At 40.2% G+C, this 23215-nt stretch overlaps 1 protein-coding gene across 3 annotated transcripts in view; it reads right to left on the reverse strand.

Moving 5' to 3' along the window:
* Positions 1–735: 735 nt before the first annotated feature.
* PALS1 (protein associated with LIN7 1, MAGUK p55 family member) overlaps positions 736–23215 on the reverse strand; it is a 102334-nt gene continuing 79854 nt past the window's right edge. For all 3 annotated transcript variants that reach the window (XM_075927394.2, XM_075927395.2, XM_075927396.2), the window contains 5 exons: positions 21688–21759; positions 20857–21024; positions 17902–18104; positions 13916–14026; positions 736–3793 (listed from right to left, as the gene is read on the reverse strand). In XM_075927394.2, the coding sequence (XP_075783509.1) occupies positions 3617–3793; positions 13916–14026; positions 17902–18104; positions 20857–21024; positions 21688–21759 (731 nt within the window). In that variant the 3' untranslated portion in view covers positions 736–3616. The remainder of the gene's footprint in view (positions 3794–13915; positions 14027–17901; positions 18105–20856; positions 21025–21687; positions 21760–23215) is intronic.

The following is a 23215-nucleotide window of genomic DNA, read 5'->3' on the forward strand; positions in this document are numbered from 1 at the left end:
CATAAGATTATGTGCACAAAGGCAACCTTATTTATGGTTTGTTTGGAAGGCATGACTGTAGCTAGAATCCTGTAAACTCCCCGGCTATGTCTAGACTGGCCAGTTTTTCCAGAAAATCAGCTGCTTTTCTGGAAACTTGCCAGCTGTCTACACTGGCTGCTTGAATTTCCACAAAAGCACTGACTTCCTACTGTAAGAAATTAGTGCTTTTTGTGGAAATACTATGCTGTTGCCATTCAGGCAAAAGTCTGTTTTGTGCAAAAGGGCCAGTGTAGACAGCTCAGCTTTGTTTTCTGCAAAAGCGCATCTAGATTGGCCACGGACGCTTTTCCGCAAAAAGTACTTTTGCGGAAAAGCGTCCGTGCCAATCTAGACATGCTTTTCCGAAAATGCTTTTAACGGAAAACTTCCATTAAAAGCATTTCAAGAAGATCATGCCAGTCTAGATGTAACCCCCTTGTACTCACTCAGCCACCCCTGTGGGTTTAAACTAGACCCAGAGGGGTGGCTGGAGCTTCAAGATGATGTGAGGGAGCTGCTGAATTTCAATTCCCACTTGACTATGAGCTTAACCCTAATTTGCAAAGCAATTAATTTGATACTAAGGGCTACCACATTACTGCTTTAAAAAAAGACAACACTGCAACTCTTAAATTGAAATACTTAGGCATGCCTGGTCACCAAAGCAACCTTTCCTTGTAGATTTTCTGAGTGATAGCAGAGACTGTAAGCAAATCAGAAAAAGTGTAGTGATTTATTTTGTCTAGTAGTATTTTACATTTTTTACATAGTGTGCCATTCATGAGGTCTCAAAATAGAGTGCAGATACATGATACAGAAGTACAAGTTGGGGATTTGACAACTCAGAACATTAACTATAACCTGTGGTGAGCCCCATCTTACATTACACAAAGCTACATAAAATTACATTCATAATCCTCAATAGTTTTGTTTAATTCAGATAGTGAAACCAATTTTTCAGTAAATCTGGATTGGTAAAAGTATAGCTACCTTCCCCTTTTAACTTGCTCTTAAATAGGTGACAAGGCCTAGTGTTTTCTTCCAGCAGTCAAGTCTGAGCAGAGACCCTTCCTTCCTAACAAAATAGTAGAAAATGCTTTCCTACTACTCCATGGTCAGGCAATACTAGATCAAACTGGTGATAGACACCCATCTGACTCAGGACTTAGCTCTCTGAACTGCTGTTCTCAATACTGCTCTAGCATGTCAACATTACAGAGCAAATACTGACTTCCTATGAGCTTCATTTACCATCTTACTTACATAAATGGTGCACTGTGAAATCCAACAGATGCTCTTACTTAAAAAACAAAGGATACAAGCTGCACATCTCACACTCCCACTATAAAACTACTGGATGCTAAAGCCTATTTAAAGTCCAGCCATCTTAGAAAATTCAGAGGAAGACACACAATGGTGAGATTTACCAGCATTCACCCAACATTAACATTATTTAACAACAACATAATTTGTCAGGGTTCAGTAATACTGAGTGAAATTTTGAAAAATTACTTTGTGACCTTTAAAGATGCCTCGCTAAAGATTGCACTCTCTCAACAAACCAAAAAAAGAGTTGTTAAAGTGAAAAGTTAATTTATAACTTGAGATGCGCAAACATTAAAGGACAGAATTGATGGATAATACAGTAGCCACCCTAGCACCTGAATTATGTAGCTCTCTCACACCAATCTAAAATGTTAAAAAGTACCTATCATTAATACAATGCAGGGCACCTTGACTCAGAGCTAATTTAAAACATGCTAGCTATTAGCCTAAACATGATATGCAGTTTGTGTCATTTAAGGCTTTCAACACCTGCCTTGGAGACATGTTAGTGAATGGCCCTCCTGATTTTTAAGACATAGCATGTTCACTAAGAAAATATGTACCTTGATTCTAAAATCCTATTACACAACATATGACTTCTCTCCATTTCAATTTACTGGGGCTCTTCTAGATTAGCGGCAGAGATTGTGCTACTTGTCACACTGCAATATAGGAATGTTAATGTAAAAAGTGATTTTAAATAACTTTCATCCTGTACTCATTCTCTGCATAGCCTAGAGCTAATAAACTGTGGACACAAAGGCAAACAATTTTACTTGCATTTGTTCTATTAAAAATCTGTGCAGAAAATATATACACAAATAGTGAAGACTAACTTTTCCTTTCTTACTGTTATATATTTAATTCAGCTACACATTGACATACTTCCAGTGTTTAACTGAGGGAACAACAAAACACTGGCTAAACAAGAAGACTCAACATTCACATTTAAGGTTGTTCATGCTATCCCCGTAACAAATAAAAAGCTAAAAGATAACATTTACTTTCAATGCTTAGAATAGCCCTGCTGTGGATTTGACAGCTGCAGAACTTTCACAGCTTAGGCTAGTCTTTAGGGACATGCTGAACTTAGCAGGACAGGATAGCTATAGATATGCTTCCATTTCTCAGGATCTTTTCTTAACAGTTCTCTTTTGTATGTCAGTTACCAGTATTTTTTAAGCCACTTTTACTGCAGAATTGAGCAAATGCAGCACAATAATCTGTGCTCAATTCACAACTGGTGTACTTACAGTAGCTACATTCAGTGGTTTTAATTCCAGTTAATTATCTGTATGGCCATCCATAAGACATACCATGGCCAAATATAAAAATAAAAACACGCACTCCAACTGCCCATTTAGTCAGTATCCTTTTGTTATAAACGTAACTGTTTACATTACTAAGATTTTTTTATATCAGTATGTTTTAAAAGATTTTTTTTTTAATAAAAATATAACTTCTGCCTCCTAAACATCTCTATAAATCTGTGGGAAGCAATGGCTCCCAAATCAACTGATAAGCTTTAAAGAAAAACAAAATTCCATAAAAATATCACATCTAAAACATCAGTACATATTACTCTTTCATGGACCTAAGGTTAATGTGCAGTCAAATCTGATTTACAAAGTTTGACTAAAAAGACAACGGTTGAATTATTTACATTATACACATTTCCCAAATTACAGTGCGCTCAGAAAGTGGAATGTAAATAATTAAAAAAGAAAGTCAAGCCTAACCAGGCAGCTCCAGACCAAAGCAGCAACTTGATTCTATGTATTGTAAAAGAGGAGATTCTCTCATAATTTCTCTCCCATGTTTTTGTAAAAGGCATATTCACAAACTACTGTCATGTCCCAAAAGATCATTAAGTGTTAAATAATATTGATAACTATATGACAACACTGACTGTATATACACACATTTGAAATCTTAGCTTTTAAAGAAAGGTGATTTTAGATAGAAAAGTCATATTGGTGTAGAACAGCTGCTAGAAAGGCTATTTAAAAATTGTTAAAAATTGTACTGGCTTGCTAAGAGTTTCCATTTCTAGTCCAAAGATGAGAAGAAAACCTTTAAACAGCACATCATTCTGTTCGTGAATTGCCTAATGGATTTTCTTCACTAATACACCAACTATCAAGGGGGTGCATCCACAAGTCTAGCACTCACATTATATCTTATCATTTAAGCTGTATTGATTCATGTGCTATCTCCCTTTGATAGACCGCTGGATAAAAGTCTGCTTGTCCCTTAGAATTGTTCTTTTTCATCGTAACCAGGTGGATGGCACCCACTGAGGTTCCGTGTCAAGTTTGTTTATTAAACGAAGTAGCTCCTGATATGCCTTATCAAGATCAGAATTCACAATTGCTGTATCAAAGTAGTGGCCATTGTTCTGTTCCATCTCTCTGGTCTTCTCTATGATTTCTCTTAGTTCTTCTGGCTGTAATGAAAATATAGGAAGAATTAATTTAATATGGTATATATATTTAATTAGAGCTGTCAGATGATTAAAAATTGTGATCATCACTGTTAAATAGAACACCATGTATTTAAATATCTTTGGATATTTTCTACATTTTCAAATATATTGATTTCCATTACAACAGAATATGAAGTGTACAATGCTCACTTAATCAAAAATAGATAATCAATATTTATAGTAAAACAAAAGTGTTTTTCAGTTCACCTAATACAAGTACTGTAGTACAATCTCTTTGTCATGAAAGCTGAAGTTACAAATGTAGAATTATGTAAAAAAGACTGCATTTAAAACTAAAACGTTGTAAAACTTCAAGTATGCAAGTCCACTCAGTCCTACCTCTTGTTCAGACAATCACTAAGACAAACAAATTTGTTTACATGTATAGGAGATAATCTGTCTGCTTCTTCACAATGTCACCTGAAAGTAAGAACAGGCATTCACACTGCTCTTCTGTAGATGGTGTATAAAATATTTATGTGCCAGATGCCCAAATCATGTGTCCCATCATAATTCAACCATCATTACAAAGGTTATGCATATAAGCTGGATTGTTATCGAGCAGACCTTATCATCAAAGCAGGGCAAGCCAGCACATGTTCATTTTCATCATCTGAGTCAGATGCTACTAGCAGAAGGCTAGATTTTCTATTTGGTGGTTTGGGTTCTATTATTTTCACATCGGGATGTTGCTCTTTTAAGACTTCTGAAAGGATGCTCCAGACTTCCTCCTTTTCAGGTTCTGGATGGCTCTTCAGATTCTTAAACCCTGGGGCAAGTGTTGTAGCTATTTTATAGAAATCTCACATTGGTATTTTCATTGTGTCAAATCTGCTGTAAAAGTGTTCTCAAAATAAACGTTAGATCATCATCCAAGACTTCTATAGCATGAAATAGAGGTTAAAATGTGCGCAGAACAGAAGATACACAATTCACCCCCAAGAAGCTCAGTCACAAATTTAATTAACACATTTTTAATGAGCATCATCAACATGGATGCATATCCTCTGTAACAGTGGCTAAAGCATAAAGGTACATACAGAGGCTTAGCACATCTGGCACAAATACCTTGCAACTCCAGCTACAAAAGTGCTATGTGAATGCCAGTTCTCACTTTCAGGTGCCATTCTAAATAAGCAGGCAGCATTATCTCCCATAAGTATAAACATACTTGTCTGAACAAGAAGTAGGACTGAGTGGACTTGTAGGATTTAAAACTTTACATAGGTTTGGTGTTGAGTGCAATTATATAACAACCCCCTGCATTTGTACATAAGCCTTCAATATACTGACACTGCATTAGAGTACTTCTATCAGGTGAACTGAAAAATATAATTGCTTTATCGTTTTTGCAGTGCATGTATTTGTAATAATATAAAGAGAGCACTGTACACTTTGTATTGTGTTGTAACAGAATCCTAGAATACTAGGACTGGAAGGGACCTCAAGAGGTCGAGTCCAGTCCCCTGCCCTCATGACAGGACCCATTACTGCCTAGACCATCCCTGATAGACATTTATCTAACCTAATCTAAAAAATCTCCAGAGATGGAGATTCCACAACCTCCCTAGGCAAATTATTCCAGTGTTTAACCACTCTGACAGTAAGGAACTTTTTCCTAATGTCCAACCTAAACCTCTCTTGCTGCAGTTTAAGCCCATTGCTTCTTGTTCTATCCTCAGAGGCCAGGAAGAACAAGTTTTCTCCCTCCTCCTTGTGACAGCCTTTTAGATACCTGAAAACTGTATCATGTCCCCCCTCAATCTTCTCTTTTCCAAACTAAACAAGCCCAATTCTTTCAGTCTTCCTTCATAGATCATGTTCTCTAGACCTTTAATCATTATTGTTGCTCATCTCTGGACCTTCTCCAATTTCTCCACATCTTCCTTGAAATGTGGTGACCAGAACTGGACACAATACTCCAACTGTGGCCTAATCAGCGCAGAGTAGAGTGAAAGAATGACTTCTCATGTCTTGCTCACATCAAACCTGTTAATGCATCCTAGAATCATGTTTGCTGTTTTTGCAACAGCATCACACTGTTGACTCATTTAGCTTGTGATCCACTACAACCCCTAGATCTGTTCATTAGGGTTACAGGAGGAAACCCTGTTCATTAGGGTTATAGGAGGAAACGCATAGAACAGGTGGGACATCCATGCGATGAGGAAGGCATCTCCCATCGATCCTTTGCCTATTCCCACCCTGGAACAGAATAGGGGGCATTGGCTGTTGGACTGCATGGCAAACAAGTCTATGGTAGGGTGACCCCACAGGCGGAAGATGTCCGCCAACATGTGTGCCTTCATTTGCCACTTGTGTTCAGTTGGGAGGGTTCTGCTAAGACATCTGTTGTATTCAGGGCACGTGGAAGATGTACTGTGGTGATAAATGTGTTGTATTTCAGGTACCAGTTAAAGTGTTATGGTCTCTGTGCAAAGTGCTTGAGATGGGGCTCCGCTCTGACTATTTATGTAAAACATTGCTGTGATATTGTCTATATACAGTCTGATGTGGCTGTTGGCAATGACTAGGAGGAATTTGACACATGCCTTACTGACTGCATGCAGTTCTAGGACGTATATGTGCAAGTTCTTGTCAGTGCTGGATCACAGGCCCTAGTAGGTATGATGTTGTAAGTGGGTGCCCCACGCGGTACGAGATGCATCTGTCGTCATGGAGACGGATGGTTCTGATGGATAGAAGGGGACTCCGGAACCAAGGTTCTGTAGGCTCAGCCACCAGCGTAAGGATTCCTTTACTATACCTGGAAGGGGTAAGGATTTGGATAGCAGATGGACATTGGGTTTGTAACCTGTCCTAGGCAGCTCTGTAAACATCTCACGTGCAGACACGCATTGCTGACTACTAAGTTGCATGTGCGCAAAGAGCCAATGGCATTCGAGTGCTGTTGTGCTGGGCTGGATTGTAAGGTATTTACTGAGGCCACTATTTTTTAGAAATGGTCTGTAAGCAGGGATGCAGTGGCCATTGTCAAATCGAGGCATGCTCCTATAAACTGTATCTTTTGTGTAGGACAGAGCATCAATTTGGTTTCGTTCACCTGACGGCCCAGGTATTGGAATAGGTGTCTTGTGACAGAGAATGGCAGGAATTGTGGTGTGAGCACTACTTGAGGCAGTCATCAAGGTGAGGAAATATGATAACACTTTGTTTCCTCAGGTACGATGTGACAACCACCAGTGCCTTTGAGAAGACCCTCGGGGCGGTAGCAAGTCCGAATGCAAGCACTTTGTAGTGGTAGTGTTGAGAATCTACAACAAAATGAAGACAATGCCTGTGAGTAGGGTGGATGGCAATGTGAAAGTATGCATCTTGCAAGTCGAGGGACGAGAACCTGTTCCAATGCCAGTAATATGGTGGCAAGTGTTACCATCTTGAATTTTGTTTCTGAATGAATTTATTGAGGGCTCAAAGATCTAGACTGGGCCTCCAGCCCCCCGACCTTTTTTCAGTCAAGAAGTAATAGGAGTAGAACCCCTTGCACCTAAACTGTGTGGGAACTGGTTCAATCACTCCAATGTGTAAGAAGTGCTCTACTTGTTGAAGGATCTCATGAGAGTGGTCCTTGAAAAGGGACAGGGAAGGAAGGTGGAAAGGGGGATGGACACAAAGGGAAAAAGGTAGCCTTTTTCAATTATCTGCAGGAGCCATCTATCAGAGGTTATACATTGCCAGTTGATGAAGGGCAACAATCGATGATGGAAGAGATTTGCTTGCGTCGATGGCACTGGAGTAGGTGAGAGGCTCTCCAGACCCTTGACCTGATGATCAAATTTGCTTGTTGGACTGCTGCAACTGTTGGGAATTAGTAGAGGAAGGGCATCATCTATTTCTGCCTCTCCCCTTGTTCGGTTGCTGCTGGTCTTGTCTATTGTAGCGTTGTGCATATGGGGGGGTATTCAGGTCTTGGGTAGGCAATTTAGGTATTAACCCTTCTTCTAGGTACTTGGTTGTGGATCCTCAAAGACAGAAGTGTCACACTGGAATTTTTCATGGAGTGGAGAATTTTGTTGGTGTTAGCTGCAAACAACTTCTGGACGTCGAAAGGAAGATTTTCTACTGTAGATCGAATCTCCCTGGGGAACGGAGTGGAGGTAAACCATGAAGCTCTTCTTATTGCTACCGCTGTTGCTGTAGTACATGCAGGCGTGTCAGCAGCATCTAAGGTGGCCTGTAATGCTGTTCTTGCAATCGTGAGACCCTTGGATACCAGTGCTTTGTAGTATTGCATTTTAGCCTCAGGAACGTCTGCAATCGTCATTCAGTTTGGTGTAATTAATCATATTTGCTCAATCATATTTGCTGCATAATTTGAAATGCAAAATTGTATAGAAGACGACGTATATATCTTGTGCTCTAATTCATCAAGCCTTTTGCTATCGCAGTTTGATGGCGTAAACCGGTATTGTTGCTGCTTGGATTTTTGTTGTACAACTTCCACCATGAGGGAATTTGGTGCTAGGTGAGAAAAAAGAAATTCAGAACCCTTGGGTAGGACATAATATTTATCATCAGTTCCCTTAGCTGCAGAAGTAATTGACAAAAGGTGAGCCTGCCACACCATCTTTGCCTGTTCCATTAGTGCTGGATTAATTAGCAATGGTTTTTTTGACGGTGTTACTGAATGTAGTAGGTCTGTTATCTTGTGCTGATTTTCCACAGCCTCATGAAGAGGAATGTTTAGTTCAGCCACTACCCATTTAAAAAGGTCTTGGAAATGTGTAGTGTCATATGAAGTCATTGAAGCTGGGGCCAAAGGCCCTCCCTCACTGGAGGGAGGTTATTTGGGTCAGGAGAGGATACTGTCTCCTGTGTGAGTGGGTCCCCTTTTTGTATTTGTTTGGAGGGGGAATATTGCACTCTGTGTCATTTCCGGCCGTGCTGGTGTTTGTGATAACATTGCCATTTGTATTAGTACTGGCAGTAGAGGTAAGGCTTAGATGGAAGTACTCAGGGATTGTCATAATATGAAGGCATATTTCCAAATCTGGAAGAGTAAATACTCTGAGCTGTGTAAGGAGAATTATCTGGTGAAAAACCCCTAGAGAGGTCATCATCAGATTCCGATGAAATTCTTTTCTGAGAGTGATGTTTGTGATGTTAACATAGCAGAGCACGCTCAGCTTGTAAAAATGATGAGTTAAAAGTGGATGAGACTAATAAGGCTCTGTGTTGTGTGTAATGCCCAACAGGTGTTGTCTGTGCCATAGCGGGAGGCAATCTTAGAAGCTGAATCAAGCCTTGGTGCAGAGGGCAGTTGTGCTGCATCAGGCACCTCGGTGGTGGCAGCTGAGGCGCCTGTTAAAGTGATCAGCGCCACACATTCATGCTGCTTCGGCAAAATTGTATCATTGCAAGATGGTGCTGCAGCTAATTTGAAAAATCATGGAAGACGGGAGAGATTCCAGAAGACTGGAAAAGGGGAAATACAGTGCCCTTCTATAAAAAGGGAAATAAGAACAACCTAGGAAACTACAGACCAGTCAGTTTAACTTCTGTGCCAGGAAAGATAATAGAGCAAGTAATTAAGGAATTAAACTGCAAACACCTGGAAGAAAATAGGGTAACAGGTAACAGCCAGCATGGATTTGTAAAGAACAGATCATGTCAAACCAATCTGATAGCTTTCTTTAATAAGTTAATAAGTCTTGTGGATAAGAGAGAAGCAGTGGATGTGGTATACCTAGACTTCAGTAAGGCATATGATACGGTCTCACATGATATTCGTATCAATAAACTAGGCAAATACAACTTAGACGGGGCTACTATAAGGTGGGTGCACAATTGGCTGGATGACAGTTCTGAGAGAGTAGTTATTAATGTTTCACAACCCTGCTGCAAGTAAGAAGTAGAGTTCGGGGGGGGGGGGGAAGAATCTGTTTTGGGACTGGTTCTGTTCAATATTTTCATGATTTAGATATTAGCATAGAGAGTACACTTATTAAGTTTGTAGATGATATCAAGCTGGGAGTCGGTTGCAACTGCTTTGGATAGGGTAATAATTCAAAATGATCTGGACAAATTGGAGAAATGGTCTCCAATAAACAGGATAAAGTTTAATTTAATAAGGACAAATGCAAAATACTCCACTTAAGAAGGAACAATCAGTTTCACACATACAGAATGGGAAGCAACTGTTTAGGAAGGAGTACTGCAAAAAGGTATTTAGGGGTCAGAGTGAACCACAAGCTAAATATGAATCAACAGTGTGATGCTGTTACAAAAAAAAAGCAAACATGATTCTGGGATGCATTAAGAGGAGTGTTATGAGCAAGACACGAGAAGTCATTCTTCCGCTCTACTCTGCACTGATTGGCCTCACTCAGTTGGAGTATTGTGTCCAGTTCTGGGCACCACATTTCAAGAAAGATGTGGAGAAATTGGAGAAGGTCCAGAGAAGAGCAACAAGAATGATTAAAGGTCTAGAGAACATGACCTATGAAGGAAGACTGAAAGAATTGAGCTTGTTTAGTTTGGAAAGGAGAAGACTGAGATGGGACTTGATAGCGGTTTTCAGGTTTCTAAAAGGGAGTCACAAGGAGGAGGAAGAAAAATTGTTCTCTTTGGCCTCTGAGGATAGGTGAAGAAGCAATGGGCTTAAACTGCAGCAAGGGAGGTTTAGGTTGGACATTAGGAAAAACTTCCTGTCTGGGTGGTTAAACACTGGAATAAGTGCCTAGGGAGGTTGTAGAATCTCCATCTCTGGAGATTTTAAGAGCAGGTTTGACAGACATCTATCAGGGATGGTCTAGACAGTACTGGGTCCTGTTGTGAGGGCAGGGGACTGGACTCGATGACCTCTCACGATCCCTTCCAGTTCTAGTGTTTTATGATTCTAATGAGGCAGGCAACTTGAAATATGTTGCCTCAGAGCGCGATTTAGCGCATGCGTGCTGTTCGTCTCCACTGTGGGCTCCAAAGACACCAGCATCATACGTGCTGAGGTACGGTGCTGCTGCTGCTCTCAGAACCAGCCATGAGGGAGATGACCACTTCAGTGCCGTAGCCCTTTGAGGTGCTGAGGCGGCTTGCTTTTTGTATCCCCGCTGCTTGAATTCCTCGGGCTGCTGGGCCAAATCAGAGGCTTGTCTAAGCGAGTTTTCCAATAAAAATAACTTGAACCAGGGGTCGGTCTTTCCGCGCCCGCAATTTTAGCTTTGTGCAATGAGGGCATTTCTGAGCATTATGCTGCTCTCCGAGGCAGTGGATGCATTGTGAACGATCATCCGATATCGGGATAGGCTCTTTACATGAGGTGCAGCGCATAAACCCTGGTGAGCCAGGCATGCCTATGGAAGCAGTCAGACTGCAGGAAGGTAACTGGGAGAAAAAGAAAAAACCCTTATACTAATCTAGATTTTTTTTAAACTAACAAAGAAATTAACTAAGTATTTAAACTCACTAATTAACTACTATAATGAATTTAACTGGTTTTCAGAAGTATAATCATCTAGATGCAAAGAAGCTAGGGAGCACTGCTGAGTCTGTAGCCAGAGACAGTAGAGAAAGAACTAAGGAGTGAGAGGAGGGGCTTATGCATGCACAGCTGCTGGTGTGCGTGTGCAGCCCCAGGGACACTTATGAAATCTCTGCTCTGAGGCTGGGTGGCGGTGCAGAGACCTAATATGGAGCACCCACAGGGACTTCTCTCTCAAAGAACTGCTCACTGTCAAGCGCTGTCTGTCTTTAGGGTAGGGTCTTTAGAAACCTTGTTTCATTCCACTACTAGAGATACTTGGAAGGGCTCTAGTCTCATTTCCCCCTGTCTGAGGATGTTGAGAAGACCGACTTCATAAGGGATGTTTATCCAGCAAGCAGTGCGTCAGGGATGAGGGATCTCACTTCTTATTGTCACAGCGGGAAAGAACTTTCTCTTAGAGGTACATGGGAAATGATGATCAATAGACAAACTTTGAAGCAGGGAAAGCTTCATCGGGGAGAGATTAGGCCCAGGTCTGATTCTTGACATTAATTCTATGAGAAGTTGTAATCAAATGGGGCTTGCAGCTTTGGGTTTCTCCCATAATCTTAATTTTACCAAGATTCCAGAATAAACTGCCTATAAAATATTGAGTTTGTTTACCCACAGTCTGCACTCTAATTTTAATTCAGGAATGTCATTCAATTGGTGTGCCACACACTGATCCCTTTGTTCAAGCCACGTGCAGGGTGTTTTCTATTGCAGCTGGGATTCTGAATTAATACATTACGATCTCTCTCACTGACTGGTATGTTATAGTAGTAAAATGACTGAAGCAGTCTTTGCTTTAAGACAAAGTATTTTTGGCTTAAACTATGGATGCTTTCAAACATGTTTACATTCTACAAAATAGCACCCAGTCTGCATATTTGTTCAGCTAACTACTTCAGCAGTTCAGATATGATTTGGCATTTGAGCCATACTTGACTGTGTGTGAACATAAAATACAGCAATTTAGGAAGTTAAGATTAGGTTTCTAATAAAAAAGAATTTCAAACTCAAAACAGTGAAGGCATTTTTAACCCATAGGGTTAAGGCACAAACAAAAATCATGTAAGTTAATTGCATTTTAAGACTGGTCAAATTACTTCCAATATCATGAGTGTTCAACTACATGCCTGCTGCACTTGGCAAATATATGGCTCTAGTAACATTTACCCTGTTCTATACAGACTGAAACACTGTCTTTAAATCTGTATTAGATAGAAGACAACCCCGAGGAGTTGTGTTAACAAAAGATGGTTTTCTAGGGAAACAAACCCACACACAAAAGTAATAGAAGAGCAAACAGAGACATGAAAAAAGGACAAGGCTGTGTCCAGACTCGGGCTTTTTCGAAAAAAATATCCTTTTTTCGAAAAAACTTCACCTGCGTCTAGACTGCAGCCACGTTCTTTCGAAATTAAATCGAAAGAACGCGGCTTTTCTTTTGACGGCAGTAAACCTCATTTCACGAGGAAGAACGCCTTTTTTCGAAAGTGCTCTTTCAAAAAAAGTGATAGAAATGTAGCCGTGTTAGTCTGGGGTAGTTGAAGCAAAATGCAGGACAATGTAGCACTTTAAAGACTAACAAGATGGTTTATTAGATGATGAGCTTTCGTGGGCCAGACCCACTTCCTCAGATCAAATAGTGGAAGAAAGTAGTCACGGTTGTGACTACTTTCTTCCACTATTTGATCTGAGGAAGTGGGTCTGGCCCACGAAAGCTCATCATCTAATAAACCATCTTGTTAGTCTTTCAAAAAAAGGCGTTCTTGAATGCCAACAGGGCTTTTTAGAAAGAGAGCATCCAGACTCACTCGCTGCTTTCTTTCGAAAAAGCGGCTTGCTTTTTCGAAAGTTCCGCTTGCAGTCTAGACGCTCTTTTTTGAAAGAGGCTTGCAGTCTAGACATAGCCCAAGAGTACAGAGGTGATTAAAACTGAAGCATATTTTAAATCTTTGCTTGTTTTCCTTTGCATGCTTTTCTAGGATTTTTAAAAAATGTTAAATATGAAAATAAAAATTGAAGCCTGCTTGCTGGCCCGTTCCAAGTATTTTAAACTGGCAGCTCACCCATAGCTCTGGAGTTGGGCACTTCAAAGTTAGAGCCTAGACTCTTTGGCATGCATGGATTAAAAGCACTAAAGCAGCAACTGAGCCCATGTTAAAAAGCAGCTCTTCAAGTCCAAAAGGAGACAATTGTCAGTTTCTCAAAGCCACTAAGTGATTCAGGCAGGATAGTATTCAGCAAATGAGACATGTTGTAACAATTAAAAACAACCACTACCACTACAGAATTTCTTATTTTGATTTAGATTTTTGTTTTTAAAGGAAAATGACAGAAAGAGAAATATACTGTAGAACTACTTGCTCGACCAGCTCTGGAATGCTCTCTTCCCACATAATGCATACTCCAGGAGCCATTATGGCCTGTTCACCATAGTTAAACATTTAAATTTAATTCTCCAAGTCTAACAGATTTCATATCATAGATTGCATTAATAATGCTTAATATTTTTATGCCAAATTCTCTGGAGATGTCTTTATCAATGGAGTTCCAGATTTGCAAACAAAACCCACTAAGAAATGTTAAATTACCTTGGGATTTTTACCCTCTTTGGCTAATAAAGCACGTAATCGCTCTTGTGAAGGTGGTGCAATGAAGATAATATATGGCTTCAAGTCTGAATTGCGTAGGGTCTTCAATGACTGAAGAAAAAAATGTTCCATTTGTTATTTCAATTTCATTAACGTTTGTAAAGGAAAACAGATTCACTGTTCACATAATGTTCTCAACTGCTAAAATAACTCAGTATACATTTCAAGAATGTATTTAAAGTTGTGTGACATTCATTAATATTGTGATTGACTATGTGGCATTGTTAATCACTGACTGATGCCATTCATGTTTTCCTGTATAACTGGTATTACATCCTTTTTTTGCCTTACTTATGGAACTTCAATATCTAATCTTGCTCAAGAATTCTTCACAGAAGAATATCAACTCTTTACCTAACTTGGTTTGGCAGAAATTAAATATATGAATTCAGACTAATTACATTTTTTCACTATACAAAAGTACAAATAAACTGCAGTTGCAGTTTCTCCATATACAACTAAGAACCAGTCTATAATGTGTATGCAGTCAAAAGTTCCATACACAGTATTAATCTTAACATTAGAAAAACATCATCTTTAGTTTTCCTCTCATAGTTTTATTTTACCAAGGGCACTAGTGATGGGTTAAACGTTCATTTTGCTAGTTTTATGGTAAGATCCTAGGACAGGAAATCAGGAAAACTAGATGCTATTTCTGGTTCTTTAAGGACTTTCTTCTTTGCAACCTTGGACAAGTCATTAGCTATGATTGAGCTTCCTCATTTTCAAAACAAGATTACTTACCAGCTTCACACCATATTAATAAAAATTAATTGTTAGTATGTTCTCAGATTCTTGCACAGACCATTCTAGAGAAACGTGAAGTATTACACTACGCAGATAAAGAACAATGGAAATTATTTAAGTAGTTCTTTTGTAACCACACAAACATGATTTCCACTGTTGTATTTGATTATGTAAATTGCTATTTTAGATTTGGGCTTAACCAATACAGAGCAATTACATGTGATACCACTGGTGGAATAATAAGATTATAAAAATGCACTAGCAAATCCTTTTGGTTTTATTGAAACTTAAATATTAATATGCAATTTTACCTGTTAAGCAAGCACATATTCTGGCCATTGTATGTACAGCTGACCACCATGTGGGAAATCTGATTTGTAAAGTTTTGTTTTTTCTAAATTTTGTTCTGTTCCAAATTGGAACGAATTCAAGTTGTTTCAAGGTTTCAGATGAATCAGAAATTCCCAAAATGTTTCATAATTAGAAAGACCAATACATGGTGTTTTGTAAATAAAATCTGCTCCCTAGAATCCTGACAGTAGCTGAGTGAAACCAAAAAGAATGTCAGTTTCACTTAGCAGCTGTTAGGATAGCGGTGTCTTTGTGTCTAAGGCAGCTCTGCCATATGGACCTTCCCAATCTGAAGCAGTCTGCATAGTGGGGCAGCCTCAAAACTGCAGACCCTGCGAGTGAATCACAAATCTTCCAAGCTTTGCAGAAGGGAGCCTGGAAGCCCTGAAAGCTCCAGTTTTAATAGAGGTTCTCAGATCTTTCAGGCTCCCTATAGTCTCCCAGCTCTACAAGCCCTGCTTAGAGCTGCAGCTCCTGTGGGCTTCAGGCTCCCAGCTTCAAGACAGTGAGAGCATGGAAGTCCTGGCATGGCTGCCTGCACCAAAGCCATGAAACCTGCAAGACCAGGATCTTGGCAGCCTCCTGGCAGCCCATAGGTTGGAGCTGTCCAATAGCCACTTAACTTGGGTAACATCCTGGCTACCTAGCAGCTCAGCAACCTGGCACATTTCCCATGGCTCCAGCGGATTCTACCTTTAGATTCAGCAGCTTACCAAATCCAAGATGTTTTCACAAAATATTTTGGGCTGGATAAACTGGCATTTTCTAATGAAACTGTTTCACTGGAAAATTTCCAACCAGCTCTAGATTTACATCATCTTAAATATCCCTTATCATATTCTTGAAAAATACAGGTTATTTCTTAAAATAGTTAATTGCTAGACAAGTATGTACTTTTCTAATTGTAACTCCTCTGTTGTTGCAAATTAATTTTCAGTCACTAAAAATATTCAGTCACATTATAGATAAATTATTCTACGTTGCATAGGTTCTTATACTACACTCATCACTGTAGTAATTACTAATTTGTACCTCTCTGAAATAATTCTTAACAGAATATGAATTATATGAATTTCAGGAGTAAAAAAATTCTGAATTTTAAACAGTTTTTCTTTTAAAGTTATTTTCATTTAATTGAAGGAAACACCTCCCCCTCTTTTCCAAACAGTTGATGAAAATTTACCTTCAACTACATTCCGAGTTTCAAAGAGCTGAAGTTTTACCATAACGTTTCAAAATATGTTTAGAAGGAAAGAGTTGGTCCCACAAAATACAGATCATCCTTCCTTCAACTTCCTCTTAGGTCAAGGGCCTCAGCTACACAGGAGATTTATTTCATATGCAATTAAAGCATTAGTATAAGGCCCACGTTTAGATGATATGTTATTGAGAATTCACGCTATCAATCCTATTTCACCTGCATTTACTCCCAACATAAGGTAAATTGGTGAAAACTCATTCCCCTCGGTGGAACATTATAACATGGGGGTTAGTCTGTCAACCTTTTTTTCCTATACTAGTGCTGTAATTTTACAAGGTAGCAAAGGCTAAAAAGGTCTCATCAGTAACCGAAGTTATTTAAAAATATCGCTGTATATTCCACCTGCTACAGCATAAGCACCCTCTTGCAAATAAATGTGTTAGGTTGAAAAGAGGTATTGTCCCAAACTATTTCACCATCTGCCAAACTTCAGGCTATGTCTACATTGGCAGCTTCTTGTGCAAGAACAATTGTTCTTTCGCAAAAACTTGCCTGCCGTCTACACTGCACGAGCGTTCTTGTGAAAGTAAATTTACAGTATAGCATTGTAAAACAGGGCTTCTCCCAGAAGAGTTATTCCTCTCCCCATGAAGAATAAGCCCTCTTGCACAAGAGCCCTTTCACAAGAGGGCAGCGTAGACAGGCAACAAGAATTTCTTGCGCAAGAAGCCCCTATGGTTAAAATGGCCATCAGAGCTTTCTTGTACAAGAGAGCGTCCACACTGCCATGGATGCTCTTGCGCAAAAGCACATGGCAGTGCAGACGCGCTCTCGTGGAAGATTTTTTGCACAAGAACTCTTCTGCAAAAGAATTCTTGTACAAGAAGCCGCCAGTGTAGACGTAGCCTCAGAGTTCAGAGGATAAGAGAATTCCAAAAGGTGGGGGAAAGCATGATTTTCATCAACGTGTCTTAAAAAAAAATTCAAGGGACTTAAGGATTCAGTTTCCAAAGCACTTTCTAATCTACAGAACAGATATGTATCAGGCTGTAGATATAAGCACACAAACAATGTGCCTAACAATAAACAAAAGGGACCACTTGAACATGCTGTGTACAGTTAGGAAATGGATTGTGACCAGGCCACCTGAGAGTTTTACTAATACAGGTTGGACCTGCCAGGTCCGGCACCCTCAAGACCTGACCAGTCCCAAGCAAAAGATTTTGCCAGATCAGGGGAGATCGTTTGGGGCCCCTCTGCCACCAGCCCGCCCAGCCAGACCATCAGCCAGCTCCACCCTGGCATCAGTCCAGCTGGGCTCGCAGCCACAGCACGGCTACCAGTTTCCCTTGCTGCGGCAGCCTGTTGGCTCTACAACAGCCCTGCTCCTGTAACCTGCTAGTGCTTCAGGTACCCTGCCATCAGCCCAGCCCAACTTCTGTGGCAGGACTCCTGCCTCCAGCCTTCCACTGGGTCTTTCTGGTCCAGAAACATCTGTGGTCTTGCTGGATAACAGATGTTGCTGAACCAGAGTGTCCTGATTTAGAGGGGTTTCACTTATACCAAATACAGTCCCTTCAGTAACATGTTCCGTTCTCATAACTGCTGCTGCAATGAAATGCAATACCTGTGTATGAAGATTTAAAAGGCATATCTTGCCAGAGTTGATTACTTGCCGCACAGAGTCTATGCTGGTACCATACAGATTCTTCTCAAACTCGCCATGCTCAATAAATTTCCCTGCAGCTATGTCAGTCTCAAACGCCTGTCGTGAGATGAAATGGTAATCTCTGCCAGCTATTTCATTCTCTCGCCTACTCCTAGTGGTATCTGAAATTAACAACAACCGAACAGAAGATGAAAAAAATGATGAACTTCTCAAATTCCAAGTGGCTCAAAAGTAACATGCTTTTCAAGACAGAATACTATGCAATATCCAATTAGACAGAAGGGCAGCTATTATCTTTTCAGCTATTTATATTTCTCTGAACAGATTATCTACATTAAGGGTGTGTCTAAACTACACCCCTCTGTCGGCAGAGGGATGTAAATTACACACATCAAAAGTGCAAATAAAGTGGGGATTTAAATATCCCGTGCTTCATTTGCAGAATGGCGGCCACTTTTTTCCGAAACAGGGCTTTTCGAAAAAACCTGGCAGTTTAGACAGGGCATTTCTGTCGAAAATGCCTCATCTAAACTGCCAGGTTTTTTTGAAAAGCCCCGTTTTGGGAAAAAAGTGGTGGCTGCCATTATGCAAATGAAGCGCAGGATATTTAAATGCCCGCTTCATTTGCATTTTCGATGTGCTTCATTTACATCCCTCTGACAACAGAAGGATATAGTCTAGATGTAGTCTAACTGTATGATACTCATCTTGCATTAGCATTTTTCACCCAGAACAATATGGAAACCACTCTGCCAACTAAAAAAGAAACCCCTTCACTAAGCAGCCACTTTGGCTCCAGCTGTTTAATAACACACAGCAACATAATTGAGTAGTGGAGAGTATCATAGTCAATGGAAACTGAAGGGGGAGTTTGGGAAAGCATGGTATAATCCCCCCCCTCTTCCACCACCATCTGAATTTAGCTATGGCTCCCATGTTAAAATAATTTATTATTGTGAAATGTTCCATGAGATTTCTGACTACTATATGTGCCTCAATTTTATGTCACATCCAGGAGAAAGAAAAAGTAACTAACTAACTAACAATGCTAATTAACTGGGGAGAGAAAAACGTGTTTTTAAAAGGGGATAAATATCTAGATGTGAAGAAGGTTGGGAGCACTGCTGAGGCCCGTTTGTAACCGGAGGCGGTAGAGAAGGAACTGAGGAACAGGGGGCTCATGTATACGCAATGCCTGCCACCTACGATCATACTGCTGCAGACGTGCACATGTGTGGCCCCAGGGACACTGTTCTGAAATCTCTGATCTAAGGCTCAGTGGTGGCACACTGACCTAATGTGGAGCACCCATCAGGACATCTCTTGAAGAAGAACTCATCTTACCCTGCTTATCTTTCAATATTCAGGAAGATCACAGACTGAGGTGATCTGGTTGTAGGTTATATTTAGGATAGTGGTTATACCATCTGCAACAGAATATTCACACCCTACAACTACTGTAATAATCTTTGTTCAAGGTATGCCTTGTAAGGTATCATTTGAAAACCCAATTTGCTGGCCATTATTGTCCTGATAAAATGTATGTGGCAACCCTATATGTGAAGTTTTAAAACTTCTCTGTACAATGTTAACAACATATGTTCGATACCACTCAGCCCTGCCTAAACAAAAGTTGGCAAACAGGTCTGTCCTAATCACAGGAATGTGTGTTGCATTTATTTGAATTTAGCAGTAAATAGAATCATTAAAGCAGGAAGTCAAAACAAAGGAACATCAAATAGGAAAAAAAAAAAAAAGCAGGGAATATTCTCTCCCTCTCAGACTTTGTCTCCTAATTCACAGCTGGAAATAGGTTTTCAAGAAGGGGACTAGAATTAAAAAAAGTAGGGACAAACAACCCAAGGGACCCCCATCTTTCTCTGCCTGCCCACCTTCTTCTCTGCACCTAAAAAGACCAAAGGAAATGACTGTTGGATTTTGGGGGGTGGTAATGACCTGAAAATATGGTCAGTCATCTATTGAAGCATGTGGTGAAAAAAATGTACTTTGTGACTAAGACAGCTTCTTACTAATAAGCATTTATATTCATTTTCCTTGAATCCATTTCTGACTTTTATGCATCATTACTTCCACTCAATTAAAATTTCCCTTTGTAGTTAGTAAACTTGTTTCTATTGTTTTATTTAAACCATTGCATTTAAACTGAAGCGTCTGGGTAACTATTTAAGGCAATAAGGTGATAAATTCTTCCCTTAGGCTACGTCTACACTGTGCATTCTTGCGCAAGAAGATATGCAAATGGGGCACAGCGATATTAATTGCTGTGCCTCATTTGCATACCTAATGAGCTGCCATTTTGCAGAAGGAGCTTTGCGCCAGAAGGAGCGGTCTACACTGCTCCTTCTTGTGCAAAAGCCCCCCTTTGCAGGAGCGGTTCTTCCTGAAAATAAGCGGCAGAATGGCGCCGCACAAGAGGGTTTTTTTGCACAAGAAGGAGCAGTGTAGACAGCTCCTTCTTGCGCAAAAGCCCCTTCCGCAAAACGGTTGCTCATTACATATGCAAATGAGACATGACGATATTAATCACCGCACCTCATTTGCATATCTTCTTGCGCAAGAATGCGCAGTGTAGACGTAGCCCTAAAGTATAGCGGACTTAAGTGTTTGTACTGTCCAGGATAGGGGACATATATTGCTGGAGAAAAATCCATTACTAGGGGTTTTGCAGGTCAGTATAACAGACTGCTGAGAATATGGATGCAGTTGGAAGGCTTCAGTTATACACTGACACTAAAAGGTGTGGCCTGTATGCTAGAAAGCTGTTTGAGAGGAGCACAGGTGGGAACTATTTCAGCAATGCATTGTAAGACATCCAAGATTGTAGGGCAGGAGTGACATTTCTCACTAGTTTGAATTATACCCAGGTATGTCACACATTCCCCTCAAACTTACGAGGAACTGCAGCTGCAAAGCGATCTACTTCATTATTCATTAGTCTCTGACGTAATTCATTCTGGCCACAGTTCTGTGGGCCAATAAGGACAATAGGCCTTTTCCTATTTGCTGGCTGGTGATACAGTGACATTTCTTCATATGTTAAAATTTCTTCATTATCATAGTCTTCAAAGAAAAAAAACACATATTGAAAAACATTATTTAAAACAAAGGCAACCAGATCCAAACATGACTACTATATGAGAAAGACAAGGCGGGCAAGATGATATATTTTACTAAACCAGCTTTCACAGAGCTCTTCAGGCATGAAAAAGGCAAGCAAAATATTAAGAGTTAAATACAAGATGGGCCAAACTGTTAAGTGTGAGGGGTTAACACATGGAAGGAGATCACTTAAAATGAAACAAATCCATACATATCACTTGCTTCCAGAGTGCAGACAGGCTCAGGGAACAAATTTGCTTATATGTTTATAAATTAGATTTCTAATCAAGAAACTAATTCATCAATTCTTTCCTGGTATTTATAGGTTTAACCAAAATTCAAATTTTCTCAGCCTGTGTCCTACATTTAATTTGCATGGATTATGAGTTCCAAAGGTATATATAGAACTTTACTGGAAGAAACTTTCTGGGGACAAAGTTTCAGTCTCTTATATTGAATAAACATAGAATATTCAATAAGAAATGGCAGGGTGAAGCTAACATTTATTGAGCACATAGTAAAAGATGCAATTGTCATTTTTACAGCAAGGTTAAGAATGTTTAGGACATTTTCACTAGTTAATTTTAAAACTGGTACACAAGTCACATCAAGGTTATTACATACCATCATTTTTATTAGCATTGTACAAAACTTTTTTCCGTTTCTTTTTATTTTTCTTTGCACACCAGAGTTTTCCTGAAAGTCAAAATAAAAATCATTAGAATAGTATACGCTTGTACATTAAAAAAAGCCTTTCCTGCCTGGTTGTGTAATTAAAGGCCTAGGACACATTTTGTCTTTCTAAATATTTTATATGTATTTAAATAAGTTAAAAAATATGGTTTCTATAGTTTAATGTGTAGAATTACATTTGTATAACTAGAGTCCTGCAAATCTGCGGGTGTTCACATCTGCAGATGTGTATATCCACGGCTCATTTTTGGGGATATGGATGCTGATACAAATTCTGTATCTAGAACCCTGCAAATTTGTGTATATCTGCTTCATATCCACAGGTATCTGCACCTGCAGATGTGGATATTCACGGATTATTTTTGCAGATGCAGATGTGGATACCAAGAGCCTCTTGCATTACTTAGACCTGTGGTCACCAACCAGTAGATCAGGATCTACTGGTAGATCTTGAAGACTCCGACAGGGGATCTTGACTGGTTTGGCCAAGAGGCTAGCAAATGCTGGCACTTTAGCTGCCCCTCCCCGCACTGCTGCGGAGCTCCTGCCCTTTACCTTGGAGCTGTTCTCCCCTCCCCCACTTGCTGGGCAGGGCAGAGAAAGAAAAGGAGGGGGCGCTGATTACAGGGTGGGAGAATGGGCACCCTGACTTCTATCTCCACAGAATGGAGGGGGGAGGGATAACAGGGCTTGGGATGGAGGGAGTTTGCTGGCTGCTTTTGAGAGTGGTGCTGGGCCAGGGCAGAGGTAAGCCTGCCTTAGCTCAACTGCACCATTTATGGTAAGCAGTGTTCAGCTGGAACCCTCATCCTGAACCCCTGTCGCAGTCAAACTAAGGATGTTAAGGACTAGTGGACTAGTCCACTAACCGACTAATCCACTATCCAATAAGCAAAAATATACTGGATAGTCTAGTTGACTAATCAATCCCCCCCCCCACACACACACACCTTGCTGTCTCTATCAAATAGAGGCAGCAAGGGGGAAAAAGAGGAGGTACTTCAAAGTGGCAGTGCCACATGGAGCCCATACCCGGCTCCGTGCGGCACTGCCCCTTTCAAATGCCACCTCGGCTCCATGTGCTTTTTATCCATGCATATGTACATCCATGGATGTGGATGCAGATACAAAATTTGTATCTAGAATCCTGCAAATGTGCATATATCTGCTTTATATCCACAGGTATCCGCACCTGCAGATGTGGATGCAGCTATCTGCAGCTCATATTTGTGGATACATTTGTGGTAATTTTGTACCAGTGGGTTCAAGTCCTGTGCAGAGCTCTACTTATCTTCCTGCAAGTTCTTACAAAACAATTGTTAAGATCCATCTCTTTGTTGTTTTGACCAGGTTTTATCCACCCATGTCTAGTTAAGGTGATCTCAGAGACAGTACACAGATCTTTAGAAGTTTTCTTCTAGCCCACCTCTGCCACTATTGTAGCATGTAAGTGGTAGGA

Source organism: Pelodiscus sinensis, chromosome 5 (assembly GCF_052426305.1).
Source record: "Pelodiscus sinensis isolate ZL-2025 chromosome 5, ASM5242630v1, whole genome shotgun sequence".
NCBI lineage: Eukaryota > Metazoa > Chordata > Testudines > Trionychidae > Pelodiscus > Pelodiscus sinensis.